The sequence below is a fragment of the Nematolebias whitei genome, chromosome 18 (assembly GCF_014905685.2).
Source record: "Nematolebias whitei isolate Nwh7 chromosome 18, NemWhi1, whole genome shotgun sequence".
NCBI classification, from domain to species: domain Eukaryota; kingdom Metazoa; phylum Chordata; class Actinopteri; order Cyprinodontiformes; family Rivulidae; genus Nematolebias; species Nematolebias whitei.
In genome coordinates this window covers 29,656,876-29,683,920 of record NC_056515.1, presented here as the reverse complement: position 1 = coordinate 29,683,920, position 27,045 = coordinate 29,656,876, and the positions used below count along the sequence as shown (strand labels likewise).

The 27,045-nt window shown below is 38.3% G+C and overlaps 2 protein-coding genes across 2 annotated transcripts; both read right to left on the bottom strand.

Moving 5' to 3' along the window:
• Positions 1–1,244: 1,244 nt before the first annotated feature.
• LOC119424543 lies at positions 1,245–8,699 on the bottom strand. The gene is made up of 2 exons (XM_037692029.1): positions 8,694–8,699; positions 1,245–1,958 (listed from the first exon to the last, which is right to left on the bottom strand). Exons 1-2 carry the CDS (start codon positions 8,697–8,699, stop codon positions 1,245–1,247), a joined length of 720 nt encoding a protein of 239 aa, XP_037547957.1.
• Positions 8,129–26,034, bottom strand: aak1b (AP2 associated kinase 1b). The gene is made up of 20 exons (XM_037692157.1): positions 25,059–26,034; positions 23,393–23,511; positions 22,352–22,460; positions 22,112–22,254; positions 21,453–21,574; positions 20,155–20,236; positions 19,787–19,919; positions 19,578–19,681; positions 19,206–19,288; positions 18,366–18,526; positions 17,822–17,943; positions 15,992–16,327; positions 15,744–15,862; positions 15,394–15,596; positions 15,090–15,179; positions 14,450–14,539; positions 12,829–12,933; positions 12,230–12,394; positions 9,787–9,894; positions 8,129–9,497 (listed from the first exon to the last, which is right to left on the bottom strand). Exons 1-20 carry the CDS (start codon positions 25,216–25,218, stop codon positions 9,397–9,399), a joined length of 2,655 nt encoding a protein of 884 aa, XP_037548085.1. The 5' UTR covers positions 25,219–26,034; the 3' UTR covers positions 8,129–9,396.
• Between the last annotated feature and the right edge of the window lie 1,011 nt (positions 26,035–27,045).

The window sequence follows — 27,045 nt, the reverse complement described above, 5'->3', positions numbered from 1 at the left end:
TTGGATCAACCTTATTTTCCATTTTACTTTTGCATTTTTTAATTAGTTTAAGAGAAAGTTAATCCAAAAATGTTGAATGGAAAGGCACTACTGTTTGCCCAAACTGTATTTTACAAAAGACAAGCAGCTACTTGTGCAACGTCATTCAGCTTTAGAGCACAAACTGAAACATCTACTTATTTAACCCATAAAGATAAGGGACTTTCAAAACACAACTCCTTTTATATGGTCCATCAGGTCAGTTATAAACAGTATCTTACCTGTTGTAGATAGCTCTTCGAGCAGCCTCAGTTTGGAGAATAAAAAGGTTATTTGACCCAACTGATGAGCTAACATAGTCAGAGCAAAGACAGAACCAGAGTGCACCAAGATTTTGTACTGGGGGGGAAAAAAATAAAATAAAAACTTTAATACTTAAAGCAAGGACCAGAAAAATAATTCTAATTAACCATTTAATTTTCATCAGTAAATTCTATTTTTATCCAGCAATAATAACCAGATAATACAGTGTACAGATCCAGAATTGCACCTGACAGAATATGACCTGGAATAAGGAGGTACAATTAACAAAATGTTGCTAAATACAAAGAAATAAAAATTCTGATACATAATTTTAAATCCTAATACAAAAGCAAAACACTCCATGATAAAACAGTAAGTCATAATAAAACTCTACGTTCCTCTGGAGAAATACAGCTGTTCGAGATTACCGATTACATTCAGCTCTTTTTTTAAACAGCCATTTGGGATTCTAGGAGGATTTTATAATGAAAAGTGCATTTATTACTGAGAGGCTGTTCTTCTTTAAACAATTTATATGGCTTGCAGTAAAATGCTAACTCTCACTAATAATGAATGCTGAGAAAAGGATGATAAAAGCACAATATGCAAGTAAATGTAAACAAAATATTTAAAAAGGGCATGAATTTATAAGCAATTTTAAACCAAAGCTACTCATATTTTCCAGTATAATGCACAGAAATAGTTTTATAAAAGCATTTTTTTATATAGGCTTATAAAATTCCTGCATCTACTGTTTAATTCTGATTTGATATGATGACCACAGACACTGAAAGCTGATGACATGACTGAGGTAGAACCTTAAATATAACATCTTTAGTAACGTTATTAAAGGTGAATCTACATTTGGGATTTAAGTAATACTGCTACTGAACTAGTCTTTGGCTTCTTTGTTTGTGTAAAAAGCTCCAATAAGGCACTTTCTAAAGAAAGTTTTAAGACAATTATGGTTTCCCTTTAGACCATCTTGGCTGAAAAGGTGCCGCATTGAACGGGTCATTGAGAGTTTTTCCCACTATAGTCCAAGAACGCAGAGGCCCCACTGCCACGGAGCCCACAGCGGCCTGCTGACCAACCCTGGAGACGACCCGGTGCACCGCCATGGGTTGCTGGAGCAGAGGAGTCTCTGTGTGCAGAGGAGCTGCCCAGGCATTGAGGGGGTGCTGCTTGCTGTTGTGGAGCTGCCGTGCACTGGGCTTAAATATGTGCACATCAGTGGGAGCAGCTTTGCTGGTTTCCTGCCTTTTTCCAAATGGCGTCTGGAGGAAAACATCAGCCGTCTCAGCAGGTTTCTGAGCCGCAGAACCAGAGTTGCTGAGTGCCATTCTGCTGTCGTTTCCTGGTGGTTTAAAAGGCACCAGCTGGAAGACATCAGATATCACTGAACTACTGGGAGGCAGGAACTGGGGATTGTAGTTGTCAGGGATGAAATGATGACCGGTGCAATAAGTTTGTAAAGGGCGGTGCTGAATGCCCCATTCATCCGACAGCATTCTGTCTGTGTTGTTAACAGCACATGCGGCGGCACTCTGCTGGATCCTCGGCTTTGATTTCTCCTCACTGAGGAGTTGCACAGCTGCAGTGGCTCGCTGTTTGTTAGTGCTGAGCTCCCTCTGCAGGTCTGTGTGTGGAAACAAAAAAGGAAGAATGATGAGAGACTGTTATCTGATCGTCCATCCATCCATCCATTCATTCATTATATTTACATGCTTCTTTCCTTTTTGGGTTGTGGGGGTCACTGGTGCCCATGTCCAGCTATCATCAGAGGCGGGGTACACCCTGGACAGGTTGCAAGTCCACATAGAGACAACAACCACTCACCCTCTCACTCACACCTAGAGACAATTTAGAGTTAGACAGGCCTGTCGCGATAAAAAATAAATCAATTAATCGCGTGATAAATAAAAGTTATCAACCTCATTTTCATTTATTGGCTTTATCGTTTTTGTCTCTTTCTACTGAAGATGACAAAAGGCTCAACTCTGGTGCTCTTCACTGACCCCTCCCTTTCTCTTTAAAATCCATTTTAACCATCCAAAAATCACATTTTTTGATTGTTAAAAGCAGCTAAGCTGAGAAGCTAAGCTACAAGCTAAGCTAACAGGCCGACCTTGGGAAAAACCTCCGTCTTGTCAAAGCTCCAAAATTCACAGTTGAAACCTGTGCCTTCGTCTAAAAAGTTGTTTTTCTCTGCAAAGAGAAGCTGAGAACTTGTTTACTGATTTTTTAAAAAGTTTTGTGTGACTATGTTAAAGAGCTCAAACCATACCGAGCGTCCACCATTTTGAGAACCAAATAAAGGAAGGAGACAACCCATGTCATGTCAAGAGGCCTCCCTCTCATTTTTCTTAAAGAGACACACTGCTCGCTCCCTCACTATCCATCCTTCGGTTCAATCTTATACTGCCATCCGGTGGTCAAAATAAGGCACTACACGCAAAACATATTAACCAACATTTCTTCTTAAATTTGTCAATAATGACCAATTATTGTCAAATTTCAAACAATATTATCGTTTATCGCAATCATTTCTGAGACAATTAATCGCCCAGCAAAATTTGTTATCGTGACAGGCCTAGACTTAGTTACCAGTCAGCCTAACATGCTTGATTTTGGTCTGTGGGAGGAAACTGGAGTACCCAGAGAAAACCCACACATGCACAGAGAGAACATGCAAACTCCACCCAGAGAGTTCCCCGGACTGGGATTTGAACCATGGTAACCTGCTCGCTGAGAGGCAGCAGCTCTACCAGTTGTGCCACCGTGCTGCCCGCTATCTGATCGTAAAAACTAAAATTGTAAAAATTAACAAAAAGTTTTAAACAAAACTGATAACACAAATAGATTATTCTTATGTTTCCGTGGCAAAACAAGTGGCAGAGTTGCACCTTCATGCAATGATCTTAAAAAAATCAGTAAGCTTAAACTATCAGTGAAAGGGATTTAATTTTTTTTTTATTTAAATCTGATGGAAGAATTGTTTAAAAACCAGGCTTAGCTGGGTATTTTAGGAATAAATGAAAAAGCAGCATGCTTTGAAGCTAGCCACTTTGCATGCCAAAGTTCTCAACAGAGACGTGCAATCTGATAGTTCTTAAAGTATAAATTGGGGAGAACTCTCAGCTACTACACCAAAGTTTAGCTCAGTATCTGAAAAACTGTCAGAATTGTGGCCAAAAATTTGTATTTGTTGAGGTTGATTAGCTGCACCAGCCATCTTTGACTGGGTTGACTCCAAAAGTTAATCAGTTGTTCATCCAGTGATGACTTGGTGAGTTTCATTACATGAAATCAGACACTGACAGTTAAATAACTATTTCACCGAGATGAGCAATAATAAACATGGCAGTGACTGAGAGGATCAATAGGGAACTTTAAAGTTTGAGCCAAAGAAGTGATTAAAAAGGATGGAAATATGAACGAACATAAAGTTGATGTTTGTTCTTACCTGAGCAGCCTTGCAGCTCTGTCCAAGCAGAAAATGCAGTTGTGTTTTACATATTTTTAACTTTGTCTCTCTTGAAATCTTTCTCATCCGACACATTTGTTCATAATAAATACTCAGTGAAAAAAATTAAATGCTCAGCCAAAAAGAAAAATATTCCTACTTTATATTAGGAATTAGAAAAATAGGAAAACAGCGATTGAATTTTGAACATATGGGATTTTTCCCTCCTCAGGTAGATCGTCCTCTGATCACCAGATAAAAACATATTTTACTTTGTTTTATGAAGCTACATGTGTTTTCTGTTGGTGTCAAGTCTGTTCTGCAGACAGACTCTATTACTGCAGAGGAATGCTGCGGATGTGGTTTGCCATTTTTCCAGTAAGTTTATCATGCCATGTGCAGTTAACGTGCCCACATTGTCACAAATTCTGTCTTTTGCACTGTTTGCTCATAAAAGCACAGATTTTTCTTTTCCTCTTAAGTCTGGAGGATACGACGGACTATTAAGGCCACGCTAAGAAAAAAAATTACATTACGAAAAAAAGTCATAAAATTATGAGTATAGTCGTAATATTACGAGAATAAAGTTGAAATTTACGTGAATAAAGTCATAGTATTACGAGAATAAAGTCGTAGTATTACGAGAATAAACTCATATGTCCTGTGTCTGCGATCACTTTTGGGTCACTGTTTGTGAATTATGACCCCATCCACATTTAATGCAGTTGTAAGATTGCTCTTTCGTGTTGGGAGTTCGGATAATGTTACAACTTTATTCTTGTAATATTACAACTTTATTCTCGTATTTTGACATTCTTGTACGACTTTATTCTCGTAATATTTCAACAATATTCTTGTATGACTAATCTCGTAATATTATGACTTTATTCTCGTAATATTATTACTTTATTCTCGTAATATTAAGACCTTTTTGTTGTAATACTACGACTTTATTCTTGTAATATTTCAACATTATTCTTGTACGTCTATTCTTGTAATGCTATGGCTTTATTGTCATAATACTACAACTTTATTCTCGTAAATTACATTATTCTCGTAAAATTAAAATGTTATTCTTGTAATATTACGACTTTATTCACGTAATATTACAACTTTATTCTCGTAATACTATAACTTTATTCTCGTAATATTTCAACATTATTCTTGTACGTCTATTCTTGTAATGCTATGGCTTTGTCATAATACTACAACTTAATTCTCATAATATTATGACTTTATTCAAGTAATCTTACAACTTTATTCTTATAATATTACGACTTTATTCTCGTAATATTTCAACATTATTCTTGTACGTCTTTATTCTTGTAATGCTATGACTTTATTGTCATAATACTACAAATTTATTCTCGTAATATTATGACTTTATTCACGTAATATTACAACTTTATTCTCATATTTCAACATCATTCTTGTACAACTTTATTCTTGTAATTCCAAGACTTTATTATTGTAATTTTACAAATGTATTCTAGTAATACTATATATTATTATAATATTCTTGTAATATGACTTTATTCAAATATTATGACTTGTGATACGACTTTATTCTTGTAATACTATGACTTATGCCCAAACCTAAAATGAATTCAGACAGCAAATCTTTTTTTTTTTAAATTTACCCCAGTTCAAATTTAATAAGATCAGGCACAGAAAATGGATGGCAGTTAATTAAATGTTTAGAAATATTCTAAAATTTAACTTTAAATGACTTAATCTTCATTTTTTAAGAGAAGCCATTATTAAAAAATTACAATTTTCGTCCGCCCAAAACAAAGTAGTTTAAAATATTTTAGAAATAACTTGTGAACCACAATAAATTAAACATTTTAACAGGAGTTTTATGTAAAACAGTCATCATTACCATGTTTAAGTTGCACCTCGTGGTGTTTGAAAAAATAAAAAATAAAAACTCCACATGTTGACATTCACATTTGTACTTTATTTGCCATCCCTTAATAATTCTTAAGTAATCTCACAAAAATAGGAGCACACTGTATCACAGCTCTGACGCAGGTATGGGCCATAATGACAAGCGCATCTCAAAAACACTTCATAGTCTCATATCGTTAGCTTTTATTTTTTGGCAAGATAACAGAAAAAGAAAACGGGGCTTCTGTTCCACATCAGTTATTTCTCTAAGTTAGCTTGTGATTATAACAGCACACTAACGTTTACGGGGAGAAAGCTCGGGAGTTGCATAGGTTCAAACAGTAACTGCGAACGACTGAGCTGTTCAGAGGAAGGATCGTAAACAGAGGAACAGAATCCTTCCTTTAGACATGCAGCGACTGCAGCAAATACAACAGAGGCTGTGTAAATGGCTTCCAATGTCAGGTTTTCACCAAAAATCATTATAATTTATCATTTGGGTTGAGCCCGCTACTCAAAACTGTGTTTGGGGGCAGATTGGTAGAGCTAAAATAAACGTGCTAATATGTAATAATAATATCACCAACCTGATGAAAGAACATTTGAGTACATCACAAAGTGCTTTCAATGCTTTTGGCACTATTCTGGACTTTAAAGCAATAGTTCAAAAATTTTCAAGCGGAGTTGATAAAAAAGGTTGTGGTCAATTAATATCTTACCTGTTGTAGATAGCCCTTTATACAACCACAGTTTGGAAATGCTAATGCTAGTCAGAGACTAAGAGGAACAAAACCAAAGTAAGTTGCAGATCCAAAAAAATCTTGAAAGTTATTTTAGAAACTTTTACACCACGATCAATTTGATATTAAGCTGTTATTTCAGCAGAAATGTTACAGTAATTCTGCCAGAATTGCCCCAGACTTCCCAAATTTTATGTACATACCCAAAGATTACAAAACTGACAGTGAGGACTTATAAAATAGTGTTTGTCAAAGCACTTTAAACTGTTTTAGATTAAATATGTTTCAAGATCAAAGCAATCCACTTTGGTCTCATTTCTGTTCAGACCAGCTGTTGGCTCATCTAAATTGTCATAACTGGACTGTTTTGCTCCAAAAAAAAGTCATCCAAAACAGGTAAGATATTTATTGTTCTGAACCTTGCCACAGAACCCCAGTTCAAATGATCAAAACATTGTTTTAAGATCTGTGTAATCTCTCCAACGTTGACATTAGCCGCTCAAATGCTAACTGCAATCTGTTTGATATTGCACATAGGTAGTTAAAACACAGTTAGCCAACACCCATCAAGCTTTTGTCACTTTGCCAGCACCAAAATTAAAAAAAACTAAATTCGGATTACTTCAAGATACCATCTGTTATTAGTAAGCTCTCACTCCAAAACGTTTGGTGTGCTTTATCATGTCCTGTTTAGAAAAGAACATGGATAACTGCGGATGAAAGTAGCTTTTCTTCGTTAGCCATGACACCTTCCTTTAAAACATCTATTACTGTTCTACACTTGGATAGTGTTTCTAACGCTGCTGTGTGATAATCAAACCAGACACACCGGCACTTTTCAGAGCCCCTCACACATTAAATACCAGACAATTCTGTAAACTGGTAGAATAAAGACAGATATCTAGAGGACAGAGACTGGAGCGCAGTAAGTCAGGTCGCTGCACGTGCAGCTCTGACCACCTGAGAGAATTTAGGAGGGGATAAGGGAGAACCTGTGCTTTCAGAGATTTAATGACAAACTGACCACTTCCAGATTTGCATCAAACGACACCACAAGTAGACAAATGAAAAACACATTCACCGATTCAGACTCCACACACGCGCGCTTTTCATAACACTGTACACTAACGCACGGGAACGTTAACGTTCAACAACACCCCCATGCTTTTTGATATGAATCCTGTGATCACCAGACAGGGCCGGGTCGATGAAATCCTTAAAAAGCACAAATTCAAATTAAAACAGACGGAATTTCAAAAGATAATCTCCCGCTTCACTAAAAGACTAATCTGAATAAAAATATAATCCTTCATTAGTCCATGTAAACAAACATTAACGTCACTTATCTTTTCACAAGGGCTGGAATAAGACACGGGATTACACCTAATCTTTCAGGTTAGACTAGATTTATCATCTATACATTATTATGTTCCAACAGTGAATGAGTAAATATAACCAAGAAGAAAAATAAAATAAAACTTTAGCACACAACTCCGCACAGAGGAATGAAATATTTATAGTTACTCTTCAATATTCTTGAACAATTATGATGTTAAGAATCATTAATTTTTAATATAGACTAATATTTATTTTTTACATTCATTCTCTAACACTCTATTCATATTAACATATATTAACAGGAAAACAACGTCATACGTGTGTGTTTATATATATATATATATATATATATATATAAAACGTACACCAAATTCACAAGTAAAGAAACATGTCTTCCACAAGTAAAGCTGTATGACAATGACTTAATATCTGGATCAGAGGCTGCAGGAGTCGTTGCAGATATCTATTTACACAAGGAGTAAACAAATATGAGGAATGTAGGAGGAATTACACAAATACATGTATTAATGTGTGGGGTGTAATAAAAGGAAATCTGTGAAAAATATCAATTTAATGGGATTTCTGTTACCGCCAATAAGTGGCTTGAGTAGTCATGAGTGTTCTGTCTGTACATAAATGCTACTGTTCTTCTGCTGTTCCCCAAAACTACTACTATATCAAATTGTTTTCATGATTTTATGTATTATTTACTGATATGGCACGCTGCTATCAACATGTCTAAATTACCTTGATTTATCACTGTATTCCAACACAACTTTCAGCTTGATTTGATTTAAATAAATAGGAAAATAATTTCACCTGCAGTTGACAATAGGCCTAAAAGACACGTGTTTTTCACACCATATGACTGGATTGTTGTTTTGCAGCTCCACTTTCTGAACCCGTTTGCTTCTCGGACAACTTTATGGCACTTCAGCATCGTGTAATGGCTGTTCTGCTTCCAGATTGTGACTCACCTCCATGTTGATTTTAATCTATAGCAGCTTTATTTCAGTAAAGATATTTTGTTCTATAGCTCTGATAAGGGATAACCTTTAAGCGTCTGTGCAAATGAAGCATTAAAATTTATATTTTAAGTTTCAAAGAAGTTTCTGCTATGCTAATACAAACAAATGTCCTTTTAATGAATGGTTATTAATTATTTTAGTTTTTTTTCCCCCTTAAAATGTGCAAATAATTTTGGGGAGAAAAAAAAAAGGCAAACAACAACAATTTCACTTGTGCACGATTACTACAACCACTTAGAACTATGTCTATTATACATTACAACAATGATCTTTTCTTGTATGCTGTTAGACATAATGCGGTATTCTTCAAATTGATATAGTTTTCTCCTGATTGACAGAAAAACAAACTGCAGAACAGATGGTGACGGTGAATTTGCCACTGTTTTCTCGATGGGAAATACATGATGCGTGGAGGCTACAACTAAGAGGAAGCGAGGACGAGATGAGAGAAGGCAGATAATGCTATGGATGAGGCGGAAAGCAGGAATGAAGAGGCGCTGAAAGGTGACAGATGCTAATGTAATGAAGATGACAGTCAGGGGGGGGGGGGGCAGGTGCAGGAAGTTAGCCATGACAACAGTGTTGACTGCTGTTATGCTATGCCAGACTATTATCCAGTGTTACAGCTTCTACGGGGGGGAGGGGGGGCCGTCTACAAGTCGATGAGCTGGTCCACCAGCAGCAGGGAGCGAGCCAAGCTGGGCAGGCTGGATTCAGAGCCGCCACTGTTACTGCGCGAGTGGCCTCCTGAAACTGGCCGAAAACAGAAAGCACACAGAAAGACAAGGGGAGAGGCGGGAGGGCAGGGGGACGAGTACGGACAAACAGAGGAGAGGAGCAGAGGAGTCACAAAGAGCAAACAAAGCAGTCAAAGAGAGAGAAAAAAGGTTGAAAATGAAAGAATTGACCCATTTGATGCTACAACTTTTCAAGCACAAATAAATCACTTCTTAAATTTCTAATCTGAGCCATTAGATTTTTGGTTTAGGAAAAATCAAGGCAGCTGTTCTGGACCCACCTTTGAGAAGATTTAAAGACATACCTTGGGAATTTTTGCGCCCTGTGACAGGAATAGGGTCAAACTCATCCTCCGTGGCGGCTCCTGCACTCGTCTGTTGGGCCTCAAAGTCTGAGATCAGAAGAGACGAGTCTGCAGAGGCAATCAAAAAAGGTTTGGTTCAAGTTAGGAGAGGAGAGCAATTAAAACAACTGATTTTATTATTTCATTCCTACATTGATGCTTCTACATTTTTCTTTGACAACATGATGAATAAATCCTTTATCTTCCTCTCAGATGATTTAGAAATGTTCATAAATCGATTATTTCTACGCGTCTGCTTCTCCGGTCGCACAGAACCTGCCTGAACTATATTAGAGAAGAGGTTAACAGTGATTATCTGAATTCAGCATGTGAGCATGAGGTAGTGATTTAAGCTTGGCAGAGTCAGCAGCAGTAAAACAATTATTGTTCACCAGCAAAGGACCTATGACTTAACCGCTGTGCAGCTTTCAGTTGGATGGATGAATCCAGTCAGCGCAGAAAACACTTTAATCAATATACTATTTTAATATCTAAATTTTTTAAAAGTATGAAAATAAACAGAAGATGAGGATTTAAATGCCTCTGACGATATCCTGTAGTTAAAAGTCTGAATCTGGAGCAAAATCGAAACTGTCCAATCGACCGTTTTCTAAAGATGACATATCTGACACTCTGTGAAGGATGACCTTGTTCCTCACAAATACTTCTCAAGTGAACCTCTCAGATCAAAGGACGGTAATGAACTGGGATGCCAGTTGATGGAATGTCAACATAAAACAATTTCTGTGTCACAATTTGCAGGTTTGCAGATTATTTTCCTGTTGTCCTGAGTTTAAAAAAAACAATTAGAGACTTTAGATACATATATATTTCATCTTTTAATGTTTAAATGGTTGATACATCTTTGAAATATTTTATCCGAATAGTAGGGATGCACGATATTACCGGCATGGTATCGGCCGATATTAGCATTAAAGTTAAATATTGGTCATTCCATCAAAATAATACTGATATAAAAGACGCTGTTTTTGTATGACAACCCAGTGACAAGGACACCTGCAGCGGCAGCACAACGTGATGACGTCACGTGCGTCTACCTGATCTCACGGTGGAGAGGAAAATTCAAAATGTCGGCGGTGTGGAAGTTTTGTTTCGTTGGTGAGGATGTCGGAGTCTGAAGATTTTTGGACAACGTTGAGCCTTGCTACATCGTCCCCAGACGGTGATGTTTTCCTGACGTAGCCTTACCCGAGTTACAAGCCGTCATTTCCGACGTCATTGAGAAGCTAATAGCTGATAGCACTTGGGTGAGTTTTACCACAGACATTTGGACGTCGTGTTAGCCCCGATAGCATGATTAGTACGGCACAAGAATGGATAGACAAAAACTTTTAACTTAAAGTCTGTCCTTCATGCACAAGAGTGCAGAGGATCCCACACTGCAGCTAGGAACCTGGAACAAGCCTCCACAAGTGAGACAGCAACGCAGGTGACTAATGCTAATAAATAACATTTAACACTTTTCATTTAATAGAAGTTAAAGTGCTATGCATGGCTGTTACTGAATATGTCACCAGCTCTTACAGCTGTTACACAATTTTTGTAGCAAATAAGCCTAAATAAAAGGGCTATGTTCTGACAAAGGAAAATATATAAAATATCGATATTGGCCAAATAAGTTTTAACATATCGGCCAAAAATCCAATATCGTGCATCCCTACCGAATACTATAATTTATCAGTCTAACCTGACTTAGTTGGTTGATGCCGATTAAAAATTTGCAGCGAGACCAGTGTTTTCTCAGAGACTGAGCAGATGGTTCCAGGAAGCCAGACAACTGCGGTCTGAGAAAATATTTGCACACTGAATCGGATTTTCTGCACGTTTCTCTCCTATATATTTTCCAAACGGTAAAAGACGGCCTGCTCTGTACTTTAACATGCAGAATAGAGGCTAAACTGCATTGCTTAAGGAAGCACATAATAATGACCTCTGTTTAAGAAAAGGACAGCCTGTGCCTGTTAGATTTACAGCCGCTTCTGTTACAGTTCACGTGGCCTCCCAAAACTGGCTGGAGACAATGAGGACACAGAGGACAAGCCTGTAATTTAGACGTTTACCATCTCATTTGATCAGGTTACAAGCACAGAGAAATCCATCTTCAGAATACAAAAACATTTTTTATACTTTGGTTCGTGTGTCGCCTTTACTTTTCCCCCCGAAACCAAGAGCTTGTAAACTGTTGCAGCTTTTTCTTTTGATTAATTGCTACTTCCTTTTCCAGTGACCAGAACAAGGAGTCTTCCATCTGCAGACACTGAAAGCTAGACCCAGCCACTGGAGGAAAACAAGTGTTTATAGAACATTCATCTCAGAGCAGCTGGTCAAATATACGTGTGTGATTAAGACGAGGAGCTTCTCCAGTAGGATTCCTACAGCTTACCTCCTTTAGGCTGCACTGAGTCTCCGGACAACAAGCTAAAATCATCCAAAGCAGAGGTGGCGGAGGTGGGAGCAGACGAGACAGAGGAAGTGGTGCTGCCTGCAGGAGGAGGTGGACTGGAGATCAGAGAGCAGCTCAGCAGAGAGTCGTCTGCAGCGAGGGGGTCTGAGTCAGGCCAGGAGAAACCAAATATTATATTATTAGTTATGTAGCTTTCTCTAAATTCTCTGAATTATATGCTGCAACTTGTATGTGCTTTAAAGGAAATTAAGCAACCTTCTTTTTGTTCATCAATTACAAAATGTCCAAAATACAGCAGGACAATGTCCTAAATGTCCATAAACAACCACTTTTTAATTAAAAAAAAAAACATTTAGTTAATATAAAAGTAGTTTTGTTTTTGTACTTTAACTCTCTGCATTGATCGTCTGCTCAGCACATTATTAATGTTTCTGTCTGAACATAAAAACAAAAGCCAAACTGCCCCTGAAAGAATTTACAATATTTTTAAGATGGGCTCTACAGGATCCAAAACCGTGAAAGCTTCTGTTCTTTGTTTTTATAAACCTTTATTTGATATTGGAACATATAATGCGTACCTTTCACGGACTGCACAGATTCACCAAAAGGATCGGACAACGACAGCAGATCAGGAAGCAGGAGTGAAGACGTGTCGGGAGATTTCAGTCCTTCGATCAGCTTCTCTAAGAGCCAGAAAGAATGAAGGAAAAGGTGAATAAAAACAGATTCACCAACGGAAAACAAGGTGTTACCCTGTTTACACATGACTGAAGTTTAAAAAGCGTTCAAAATGAAGAAACTTTCACAGCAGTGGTAGAAGTTGATTACTAGCATTTTCCATTTTTTATGTATTTCCATCATGTTCATTTTAAATCACGCTTTTATTAAAACACAATTTTCAACATCTTCTTGAGAACAAAAACTGAAAGTTTTTACTACGCTTGTGCAATATCAGATTTAGATAACTTGCTATTTCATACTTTCAGAAAACAAGATCTGTGTGTTCCTAAAGCCTCACTGAATCATTTGTTGGCAGTTTTATGTGAATTTTCAACTTTACCATCCACTTAATGTGATGATAAAAACATGTTCTAAAACAGTATATATTTACTCCAGAGGACGATTTCATATTTTTTTAATCACAAACTCAGATGTTACTTTATTACTTCAATTTTGTAATGTTTTAAAAAAAGCAAACTTTGCATCTTAAACCGTCTGTGCGGATTCAAAACAAACTTTGAACAAGTTACTTTAATTTCAAATAACTCTTTGCTCAAAATATCAGAATAGTAGTAGCCATATTTTTGGGAAGGCACTCGACAAGGTTCTTTAATGTTCTTAATCTGTTATACACATTACAATCCAGACAGATGCAGATTCATATAAGAGTATAGTACTTTCCACCGTACACTTTGCACCAACTAATAAGTCGCATCAGTCCAAATATGGCTAATAAAGTGATAAAATCCATAAATATGTTGCTGGGAGGACTTTAACAATAATTTAACAAGATAAGCACCTAAAACAATTATTTGTTTGCTGGACTTTATAGTAAAGGTGTGTCTCAGTTGAACTTTTACTTAATAAATGCACTTTGACGGTCAAATCAGCTGCATTTCACCGGGGCGGTGCAGAGAAATGAAGCTGATTTGATGGTTTTTCCAGGCAGACGAGGTTGGCAGTCAATGGCAAGCTGATTGTGTCATTAATAGCCACTTTTACGTATTACATGATACAACGGCATGCCACACTACTCAAGTACAATCCAGCAGCTGAAAAGTGTAGTGTTCAATATTTTCAGTCAGAATGAATGAAAACTGTCATATCTCAGCCAGAAATTAGTTTATAAATATAGGAAATATCCATAAATATGTCGCTTCGGCGTTTAAGTTGCAAAAAACTGCAATTTATAGGGTGAAAAATACAGTAGTCATTTTAAAATCATCTACTGAAATGAAAACAAATGGAAAATCTGTTTCCCTCCCATCTAAATAGGAGATACTAAATAAATCAGGCAGCAGTTCTATTATTCAAATACATTTTAAACCTTAGAAACATCATATAAAATCAAAAACTTTTACAAGAGATCCCTGCAGTCGTAGAAACCCTAAAAGTAAAAGTACAAAATGTGTGCAACGACCTAAAGAGAATACTATACATGCATGTGTACAGAACTGATGAGCAGAGCCGGATATTTACCTGGAGTGTCTGACAGTTCGAGGGCATGGAAAGGATCTGGGACAACCAGCAGTGAGGCTCCCGAGTCCCCAAAAGCAGCTGGTCTTTCAGCTGAGACACAAGAAGCAGAGAAATCCATGAATGATTCAGGATCAGTGTGAAAAAAAGCTAAAAATGTTGTCCAGCGTGTAGCTGCATCTCGCACAGTTACCGCAGGAAATAGGCACAAGCTTCTCCCGCCACCCTGCATGAAAAGCAGGCCAAGAAAGTGAATGGATTTACCTCGTTTAGATAAGCAATATTGTCCTTTTCAGCTGGTTTTAAATTAAACATAAACTACTTTTACCATTTAAACCTTTATAGAGATTATTTAAAATTGAACTTTAAAAGCTTACTGTGCTTTAACAAAAGTTTAATTTCAATACACAAATTCACACACAACACTGGCAGGCAAACTTGCTTCATTTCGGCCTTAATTTCTGACGTGTTGCATTTAACGAGCACGATGAAGAAAAGTTGACAGTTAAAAGATTCATATTTTCCTGTCTTGTACTGGAGCACTCTAAAAATGAAACTGTTGTTGCTTTCAGCCCTACAGACACGAAGAAGAAAACAAAAACTCCTGATTTGTTGAATGTAGTTTTTTTTTAAAGTAGCATACCTGTTTCTTGAGCTGCATCTTCCATGGATGAGGCCTGCAGACCTGGTATTAGCTCTTCAGGTGATGCTGCCTCTGAATCTGACAGTAAATCTAGTACCAAAAAAAAATCCATCTTATCAGTCACAACTGTTCATCTTTTTTTGAAAATAGTGAACAGATTTGGATTTTTTGATGTACCAATCATTGCTGTATCTCTCCCCTATTTTAATGGTATAACAATAAGGTAATAGCAGAATCGTCTTCATAATCTAACATCAACGAACCTCAAAATATTTCATATGAAAAAAATAAAAACGAGCATTACCAGTCGTCTTTTTGTCATCAGTTTTGAACCCTTCAGCAGCGAGGTTGGAGAAGTCATCGTCGTCGAACGGGTTCCACGCTGGCTGTGTGGAGGTGTTGGCAGCACCAGCAGAGGTGTGAACAGTGGATGCAGCTGTGCTTTGGTCTTGTGCTGCATCACAAAGGTTGGGCTGAACCGACTGGCTTTGTGGAGATGTTGGTAATCTACAAGATGAATTACAAACACAACTATCTCATGAACGCAACAAAGGCAGAGGTCATGGTAAAAAGGGAAGTCTTTAATTTTTTTTTTACATAACATGACTTTTCTTACGTAGGTCTGGATGCGTAAAACAAAGATGAAAAACTTACTGACTGACAGCAGCACTTCCGTCGTCTCCTTGCAGCGGCTGTGAGGAGTCGTTGACCGGAACTAGCGCTTCACTCGGTTCACCTCGTTCTTCACTTGTCTTTGGAGTCTCAGGTGGAGTCTGATCAAGAAGATAGAACAAGAAGGCAGAATAAAAATATATATAAAAGAGGACAAAAAATACAATTGGTAGCTCCACAGCGCTCCTGTGTGTTCAGGTGTTTGAAGGGGGGGGGGGGGGGGCTCTTACTATCTGGGATGATATTTGGTTGATCTCATTGGAAGCAGGCCGAGTTTGGGCTGATGGTTGAACGATCTCCTGCTGTGGAGCTACTGCCGGCTGACCAGACGCCGGTTTGCTGGGAGAAGGCTGAGTGTCTGGCTGCTGAGCCTGGTTTGTCTGCTTGCGACGCGCCGGGCGCTGAGGTGGGGCGGGGCTGGACGGAGTCTGTGCGGCCTGCTGGGAAGTGGAGCCGACTACAGAGGGAGGTGTGGTCTGCTGCTGGGATGCTGGCTGTGCTTGCGGTGCGGCATCGGCTTGAACTACTTGTGATGCTGCCGTCTCTCCTCCAGCAGCAGCAGCTGGCTGCACAGTCAGACACAAATACTGTATATGAGGCAAAGTCTGTTCTAAAAAAAAAGCAATAGCTGCAATTTTATTTTTCAACTATAACCGTTTCAAATCAATGCAGGAGGAATCAACTGAGACCTCGTGGGTAATTTTGATCCAACTGCAGCAGGAACGTTGAAACAGAAAAATTAAGAACATTTACAGATTCCCTAAGCCTGTAGCCCTGACAGGTATGGTAAACCTGTTTATCATTTATTCGTTAGAAAATAAGTTAAAATCATTCTTTTATGATTTATTCTTCTGGTCAAATTTAACATTTTAGATATTTCGAGCATAATTTTACCCAGAACAATTGAGCTTATTTTTCATACATATGGGTTGGACTTTCAGCTACAGATATTCAGAAGTATATTCTTCCTGTCTTGAGTACTGTAAATATCTAAAAAATTGTTTTTTTGTTTTTTTTTTTACAAAAAATACATTTACATATAAATTGTAATTTTGAATATAGATGAAAATATTAAGATGATGTAGATATCCAGTTTTGACACTACAACTAGCAATTTCAGACATCAGTTGTTGGGAAATTATCAAGTTACAATGGTATTACAGAAAATGTAGTTTTATTATAAGTGGCACGGTGGCTCAGTTGGTAGAGTTACTGTCTCTCAGCAAGAAGGTTGCCAGATGAAATCCAAGCCGGGGACCTTTCTGGATGGAGTATGCAGATTCTCTCTGTGCATGTGTGTTCTTTCAGGTACTCCGGTTTTCTCTCACAGACCAAAAACCTGCATGTTAGGCTGATTGGTAACTTTAAATTGTCCCTCGGTGTGCATGAGAGGGCACGGCTATATCAATTATTGAGAGCTTGATGGTGTGCAATTCTGATTTTTAATGTGAAACTGAAAAAAAAAAAAATCAAGATTAGTAAGAAAGAGCAAAAGTTTATCTGGGCCAAAATTCTTAATTTTCCCCAATATTCTAAGTAGTCACATTATTTGTTTTAGATTAGAAGAATATTTTTGTAGAGTTCTGTGGCTGAAGGTCCAACAGACAGAAAAAGTAAAAAAAATAAAAATAAATAACAATCGAGGGCTTATCTAAACTACTAGTCTGCTAACTGCTGACTGGGAGGACCAAAACTTTTGATACTGAAATACATATTCCACCTGTCAAATAAATGATAACAGTTGCTTTGATTTTTTCAAATAATTTTTTTATCACTGCAAAATTCTGTTAACCCTAATAAACTGTGGTGGTTTTGAACTATACTTAATAAATGAATAATACTTTATTAATATTGTTAATTTAAATTTTCCTACTAGATCAGTTTGACTAGAAGGAATCACTGATATGTAAAGAAATAATTAGAAATAGGAGTGTGGTTGGATTATATGTTACAACAGCCTGCCGCAGCTGACCATGTTCATCAGATCAAAGTCAAAGCAACCACTGCAACACAAAATATGTAAGAATTTGCAAAAGACTCATTTAAATGACTGTGTGTACCTGTTTCTGTGAAGCTGCAGCTTGACTTGTATTGTTTTGTGTGTGGATGAGAGGCTGCGCTGACGTCCAGCCCTTCTGTGACTGGAGCGCTGCAGCTGGCTGGGAGAGGTCTAAGCTGACTCCTGCAGGATGTCAAACAAAGCACAACAGCATAGACATGATTTCATTTCAATACAGTTTTATATGAGACAGCATAAATTGGTAGATTTGCATTGACTATATTTAAATCTGTATCATTCAAATGTACTAAAGATAATCTGTTACAAACTCATACCTCAAAGTAATGTATTAATAAAACAGAAAAAAATGACATCACTTGAAGCAGTGATGCAGGACGAGCAAGAATAATAATATTTTTAAAAAATCACATCACTTTGGAACTATGGTTAGATTGCTTTAATCTGCTTGTGTCTCAACCTGCATGCTTGATCTGTTCCTGCAGAGAATTGGTGCACTCAATATGCACAGAGGTTTTGAGAGACTCATTTATGAACATAGTTTTAATTAAAAAGACAGGAGAATGGTGACAGAGTGCCGTACATACCCAAAGGCTGAGCAACACCACCAGGGACATTCGCTCGTTTGCGAGGGGTGAGAGCAGCAGGCTGGATGGGGAGGATGCCAGCAGCAGGCTGAGTGTGCACCGCTTTGGGCCTCTGACGAGGGGTGATGGAGGTTTCAGTGGTGGGAATAGGATCAGTCAGTCTGACAACAAAAAGGAGGAAGTTGCACTTCTTGTTAATCAAACATGAATGTTTAAGGAGTGTCAGAGTAATATCATCCATTTTCTTTACTCCCTTTTCATTTTGTGTTGTGGGAAAGCTGGTAACTACCTCCAACAGTTACTGTGCAAGAGGCGGAGTACACACTGGACAGGTCACAATTCCATCACAGGGGCACAAAGAGAAAAACGACCACTCATACTTTTACCCACAACTATGGACAATTTAGTTACCATCCATCCATTTTCTTTACCCGTTTATTCCATTTTGGGTCACGGGGGTCGCTGGTGCCCATGTCCAGCAATCACTGTGCGAGGGGCGGGGTACACCCTGGACGGGTCGCAAGTCCATCACAGGGCCACATAGAGACAAACGAGACAAACAAACATTCACTCTCTCACTCACACCTAGGGACAATTTAGAGTTACCAATCAGCCTAACATGCATGTTTTTGGTCTGTGGGAGGAAACGAGTGTAGCTGGAGAAAGGCTGCTCAGAAGGTCTCAGGACAGAAGGCGATCCTGCAAACCTTCTCACCGAGAGGCAACATCTTTAACCAGTGTACTGCCTTTCCACCCCGTTTAGCTTTAAGCAATTAGCTCTACAAAATGTAGCATTATAACAACTTTAAATACATGAAGGAGGAGGGAGGTCATGCTTGCCTTGGTTTAGTTTGGCTCTTCTTTGCTGCTGCAGCCTCACTCGCTGTGATTGGCTCAGGAAGTTTGGAAGGAATTGGAGAATTCTGGTAAAGAAAAAGTAAAAATAACTAACAAGAAAATCTACATGAGACTTTTACAAGACAAAATGATCAGTTAAGGACTTTAAATCTTCTATTATTGTGGCAAAATGTCTTTTTTTTTCCATTTGTATTTGATGAATCTGTCTGGATTTTCTTCTCAGATTGTTACAACAGACATGTAGGTTAGGTAAATACGTCCCAGCTAATTCCAAGAATAAAATCAACTTTTGATGAGATAAAATGAAGCAAATAAAAATGTTAGTTGATGCTTCTCGAGTTAAGAAACACTGACCTTCACATTCTGAACAGGACAAGTCCGCTGAGCTAGTTTAAAAGCAAAGTGGGACACCTGATAGATGTCGGGCCTGTTGTCCGGGTCTGGGTCCAGCATGTACCCTGAAAAACATTATGGAGAAATTAAGCATCAAGATCTCTGACAACAGCAATAGAATGGCAAAACACAACAAAAAAAGGTGAATGTTGACACAAATAGGTACTAACGAATGAGGCAGTGAAGGTCATAAGAGTAACGAGAATTATCTGGAATGGTGAAACTGCCATCACAGATGGCCACCTGGCTTTCACCAAAGGGGAGAGTGAAGAAGCACAACTTGTACAGCAAACAGCCCAGCGCCTGGAGAGGAAAAACCGCATGCAAACCCAGTCAAAGAGGAGAAGAGGAGAAAAGAAGAAACAGACCATCACAAGAAACACCTCGCCCCACCAAAAAATTACATCAAATTTCAACAGTTCACATTAAAATCATAGATATCGGCACCTAAAAGGTCAGCTAGCTTTAAATGATCATCGCTTGAAGATCCGTTTCATTAATGACAGTCTGTGAATTACAGGTTTGTCATATCACTCACCCAGACATCAGCCTTTGTGGTGATAATCTTGTTATTGTAAAGGTTTACCATTTCTGGAGAACGATACGATAAAGTTGTGTATCTGAAACAAGATAGTAAGAAAAGATCAACAAAGTAGTGAGAAAGATGCATATTTTACTGAGGTTCTACATAAAAAAACTTTACACAAAGTACTACATTCTTAAAGTACAAATACCGTATTTTTCGGCCTATAAGTTTTGCATAATTTGCATGCCCTGCAACTTATATGCCGAAGCGACTTATTTATGGATTTTGTTCCCATATTTATAAAACAATTTTTGTCTCAGGTATGACCGTTTTCATTCATTCTGAATGAAAATATTGAACACTACCATTTTCAGCCATTAGATGGCAATCAAGTAGTATGGCATGTCGTTGTGTCATGTAATAGGTAAAAGTGGGTATTAATGACACAATCGGCTTGCCATACTCTGCCAGTGTCGTCCAGCTCGCCTCGAGCAAACATCAAATCAGCTTCATTTCGCTGCGCTGCCCCGGCGAAATGCAGCTGATTTGACCATTAAAGTGCATTTATTAAGTAAAAGTTCAACTGAGACACAAGTTTGTTATAAAGCCGAGCAAACAAATAAATGTTTTTATGTCATTATCTTGTTAAATTTCGAAATGCACAGCGAGTCCTCCCATGCACGCTCCTAGTTCCGCATATAGGCTTTTGAAATACAGCTGATTTTACCATCAAAGTGCATTTATTGAGGAAAAGTTAGAGTGAGACACAGCTCTGCTGTAATGTCGAGCAAACAAATAATTGTTTTTAAGTGTTAATCTTGTTAAATTCTTGTTAAAGTCCGCCCATGCACGCTCCCGCTGCTGACATTTGGCAGCCAATCGATTTTTAGCACTACACCAGCCCACGTTTCTGGGTGGTCAGCGGTGACGCGTAATAGAAGCGACTTTTGTTTTTTCCACTTTATTAGACATATTTGGACTGATGCAACTTATACGGTGATGCGACGTGTACGGTGGCAAATACAGTACTCCTTGAAGGAATGTATATTGCTTGCCACCATCAAATATTATTAAAAACAATGAGCTTGTGCAATAGTGCACAGAGTTTATTACTCTCAGCTACAACCACAAGTTAGAACTCAGTATCTATAAAACTGCATGAAATGTAGCCATTTTTGTATTTTCTAAGGTTAGCTGTTTATGGCGGACATCTTACATTGGATTGGAATAAATAAACCAGTTTAAAAAAAATATCATATTACCTAAAATAAGTGCTAATAAATAAAAAACTGGAAAAAAGAGGCACAAACTTTTTGATCTCTTCCTCCACCGTGGCCACTCCTTCAATCTGCGGGTTCTGAAATTTGTTTGTGGCGCTGCCAAAGTCACACAGCACATAATGACCTTTGTCGTGCAAAAGGATGTTCTCCACCTGCAGATATACAAGAACTATTACACACAGACCAAATGAGCTGTGTGGTTGAAGACAATTAAGCACTGATTAGCACCACCTCTGAAAAAAACACATCCAAGATCAAATTACCTGAATTAAGTTACGCTTCCCTCCATATGGATCAAAACTATTAAACTGTGAGTGCAAATCATTGTAGCTACACAGCTCTTTTTTCAGAAGGTGAGGTTATGTCAAGCATTACAATAAGTTATATTCTCCTCTCCTATTAACTCAATGAATAATTAAACACAGCTTCCTCTCACACGCGAACAAACTAATCAGAATTTTTCAAAAGAGAGCTCAGCAGGGAGATCTATGGTAGGCAAGACTGCTGAGTGAACACAATTAGACTGGATGACATCACAGTGCAGTGATTGCATTATCGAGCATTTACACATATACGTTCAGAAAGCTGAAGCAAAAACAGCTGATGGTCACTGGATTCAAGGTTTTCACACTTGCTGAGCTTAAAAAAAAATCAGGAGGCTCAACTTCATCTGTCATCGTGTACGTCACCTTTAGGTCTCTGTGGACGATTGGCGACTTTCGCTGGTGCAAACGAGATACAGCATCACAGGTGTCACAGAAGATCTGAAGCACCTCAGACTCTGTGAAGCCAGTCTGCAGCCTCTGATTCATCAGATTGACCACCTGCCCTCCTGTAAAAGAAACACCCAGCAGAGCAAATATTCACATACTTCTGACGTTAGTCACCCTTCTTGGTGGCAGCCACATCCCTGTGCATTCAGCGCTCACCCTTGCAGTAGTCCATCAGAATGAGAACCTCCCATACATCCCTGGATCCCATTGCTGTGACACTGGAGTCCAGATAACCAACAATATTCTTGTGACCGACAAGATCTTTCTGCAAGAATAAGAACACTAGAATTTGAATGGTTGAAGCTGGGAGGTGCAGTGTGAGGTTATCCCCTGCAGAGGGCGCTGCAATGGAAAGCTCCATCTGAAATGTGTTAGGTAATGAAAGAAAAATGTCAAACATTGCAGCTAAAGTGAAACACTGTCTGTGTGAGGAGTGAGAGCAAACAGAGACCAGGAGGGGGAGAAAGAGAAAGAGGTTAAAAAGGCAAAACAGGGTCAACAATGTGCAAGATCTTGTTGAGTGTTTGTCAAATGATACAATCTGCCTTGTTTTTAATTTGAACACCAATTGCCTCCTTCCTTCCCGTGTGTTCCTTAACACAAAGAAGGCAGAGCACTGTGTGTAAACTGTAACGCAGAAATAATGATGAACTTTTTAACATCACTAAATATTTGCAGTTTCAGGCAGGATTTTGTAGTATAGTATTCCTGTTTATAAAAGCATTAATACATTTGCTTTATTCTTCAGCATTGCCAAGTAAAAAAAAAAAATAAAGTCAAAGATTTACTTTACACAAGTACAGTAGTCCCTCGTTTATCGTGAGGGATTCGTACCCTGAAGCCTCGCCATAAGTGAAAAACAGCAAAGTAGGAATAGTAGTACAAGTAGTAGTTTTTATATATATAATGTCTACAAATACATATCAATAGCTAGGTAGATATTTAAATATGTATTAAACCATTAAAAAAACAATACCAAAACAACAAAACCTCTTCACACAGTATTAGAGTAATATGAAAACAACGCTGACACAAACTGAATTTGTCCTAAAAGTCAGTGTCTGTGTTCAGTAAGGCGTGTTGCATGTGTAGGTTTCCTTCCAAATACTTTGGTTTTGCAGAGGTCTTCATGCATGGTGCTACCCAACAAAACCACAACAGCACCCAGACATCAACCGTTTAATCTCAGCAACTCACCATAATCTGAATCTCCCTGTTGCACACCTGCAGATCATGCTCGTTGTTGACGTACATCCTCTTCAGCGCACAACGAACCCCTTGATTTGTTTTCACGAGAAACACGATTGCGAAACCACCTGCAAGGAAAAAAGAAAAAACACAACTGTCAATCAGATGTACAACAGACACGCTGCTCTTCCATGATTAAAAAGCCATCGCTATTTTAGCCTTTTAGCAGGCATGCTTTTTTTTATTTTGATCTTTTCTGCCTCATTACCTCAGAACCCGTTAGTGTCCATCTTCATAGTTTACATGAGTACAGACAATCAGGACCACATGGTGCTGCCTTAGCATTATCTATTAGTCATGCCATTGCTGGAGGGTTTACGTAGAGGCCTACAGTGAGGCCTAACCATCTGCTGGTGCAGCTCAGATAACAAATTCACTCTGCTGTGTTTAACTGTGACAGCATCATCAGCATCAGACAGCTTTTACTGCACAATCAACTGGACATCTAATAATACAACGGTACGGCAGAGTGGCACTGTAAGTCTGGGAGGAACGTCTAGGGACGGGGAGGAGGGTGTGCATTAGATACTGATGCATGAATTCTAATAAACTGTTTAATTACTTGGGCACTCAGTTTGAATTATTTTTTAAGTGGCAGCAAGATGCAAGTGATTAGGATCAGAAAATACTGGAATTACCCTGACTTTGGTTCAGAAAAACACATGAACATACCATTAAATAAAGTGTCCAAGCTCAGCAACTAAACTGCAGGATTAAGTCACTCCAACAATGTATTTTGTACAATTACTATATTATTTATGTATTGACAATTATGCTTTATTGGATGCGAGTCGTCCGTCCTACAATTTGACAAGCATTATTATTATTAAGACAAAAAGGAAATAATGCTTTTGTACACGTCTGTACCGTTAGCAAAATATCTCGTACAGCGGTGAACCAATTTCAATGAAACACTCAGAAAGTCATTGTTAGATAGACATTGACAACTTATTAACTTTTGGAGCCAGCGTCGTTCAAGAAAAGCACCCTTGAACACAAAGATAACTATAAATGTTTAGTTAATGAGCTAAAATTTGGTGTGACAGTAGCCGAGAGTCAATCCAAGCGTGTGAAACTTTCCTCATTTACTTCTTGGAGTCAATTGTGTGTTAGCATAATATGTCATGAACCATTGGAGGGATTTTAATGAAACTTTCAGGAAGCAATCATTGGATGTTATTAAATTTTGGGGCCAGTTGACTAATTCAATGGCCACCAGAGCTAATCTACACAAAAACAGCTACAACTCAGCATTTTTTGAAGACATTGAGCTAAACTGTGGTCAGTGTTGCCAGATTGGGCGGTTTTCATTCTGATTTTGCTGGGAAGTCTGGGAAGATTTTTGTTGGATTGTTGCATTTTGCCACATATTGTTAAATTACCTTGGCTTGTACTGATGTGTGTTCATGTTCAAACAGTAAATATACTGTAACAACATATTGACTGGGTGGATTTTTGTGTGATGTGGCGGTTTTTAACAGACTCTCCAGCAGGGATCTCGACTCTATCTGGCAACACTGAACTGTGGTGTGGTTGTAGCTGAGAGTCATCCTCAACATCATCTGGCAGCTGAGCGTGCAAACTTAAAAATGACGTCATCAGGTGGGCTTCTCACCTTCAGCAATGATCTCCTCCACAGTGACTTGGTGTCGCCCGACAGTGAAGCCTCTCCCGATGAAATTTCCGCCTGCATGACTGGACCCGGAGCTGCCACCTCCTCCAGAACCGGGCCCGGAGCTGACCAACTCCCGGCGAGAATCAAAGAACTTCCTCATGTTGTCAAAAAAACGACAGGAGCAAGGCGTATTTTTTTGGCTTCACGTTCACACACAGCAAAAACGATGAGCTGTTTTCCTTATCAAAGGCTCGTTATTGCACTGATATATAATCTACAACGCGGCTCAAATAATAGTAAACTTGTCAAGTCCGTTTTAAAACATGTAGCCTTTGTCAGTTATCATGATGTTGAGAGATTTGTTTGATTTTGAGGTGGAAATTTTCCCTTTCGCTAGTGGAGCGGTTGCGACTAGCAGGGTTATGCAAGTGAATTACACCACCCGGGAGGTTAAAGCATCTCCGGAGAAAGTGTTTCTTTCACAAGCCATCCAGCTGTTCGTGCTCGGCTGCTGATGAAAAAAATAGGTCCATCGCCTCCATCTCGGCCAGCCATTACCAAGCTAGCTAAGTTGCTAGCTACTTACGCGTTATGACATTTTGTGTAAGGTTATCCTCTGAAGATGATGTCTTCGGTATTCGTCAGCAGAAATTTTGCTTCCATCTTCGGTAAAAATGCACTGTAGCCGCGTTTGACGTAGCTGAATCACCCGTGCGGCTATTTGGTTGCTTCCATTTTTTTATATATATATAAAAACTGATTTTTTTTTTAGTTAGCGTTAACGCGACGCAGCGCCTCCGACAAACGTCTAGTTGACACGAAACTAACGCCTGCTAAACATCTGCTGCACGTATGTCACCACGGAGTCTAACATGCACAATAACTACACTGAGATTTCAACCCAGCGGTCTAATCTATGCAACCACAGCAATCTTTGGCTGCCTGCGATATCGCAACATCCTTGCTGTTGCTGTTGACGCGCGAAGGGAACTCTGGGTATTGTAGTTCAGAAAGAAGCTTAGAGTATAGGCAAGCTGACTGATCATATAATAGCACATAGCAGCACGGATTGAATTGTTACATTTCAAAGAGTTACTAATCCTAAATTTTAATGTAGACATTAAATAAAAAGTGCTCTTTGAGATGTTTTAAATATTTTTAATATCCCAAGAACATTGTAACTAGGGAAAGTATCATGAAAGAGGTACTTTTTTAAAGAAAATCAGAACTTAGTGATGATTTTATTATTCTTAAAATTAGAATACAGAATGATATTATCAGTGATGTTTGATATATTAGAAGTGATGAAGCGTGGAAAATAAACTAAAAAGCTCTTCTAGATATCTGAAATATTTCTTTTGAAATTACAAACCCATTGCAAACAATAAAATCGCTATCCTAAACTCTATCGAATTGGGCATTTTGATCCGGTAGTTGCTATTCTCAAATGCTACTGGTTGTGAACAAAGCACTTGGCTGAATCTGCAGAAAAACAGATGGATGCTCGAGTCACGTGGCTGACCCAACCTTAGGCAGAATCAGACAAGGATAGAACCTTGGAGAAGATGTTTAGATGGAAACGTAAAAGTAAATCTGCTGCTAAATGCTAAAAGAATGAGAGCTGTCAAGAACAAATATCAGGGATCAAGCAGGGCGGGGGAGTGCCATAAACACAAGCAATCCAAGCTCACGCACTTTTTGCATCTTCTACGATTTATTTACAGTTGAAACCCAGACTTTATATCTGCACATTGTATTCACCAAATCTGTGGTAAATATGTACTAATACATCAAAGCTGTTGGACTTTCCATTCCTAATCACCTTTGTTGATTAAATATCAATCACTTCAGCTGTTTCTTATGGATAAAAAAAGAGTTAGTTAACAAATTTGAATTACATATTTTTAATTTCAGGGGACGTTAACCATCATTAGGAGGAAATTGTTGTGTGGGTTTGTTTTCTTGCTTTATGTTTTTTTTTTTAATT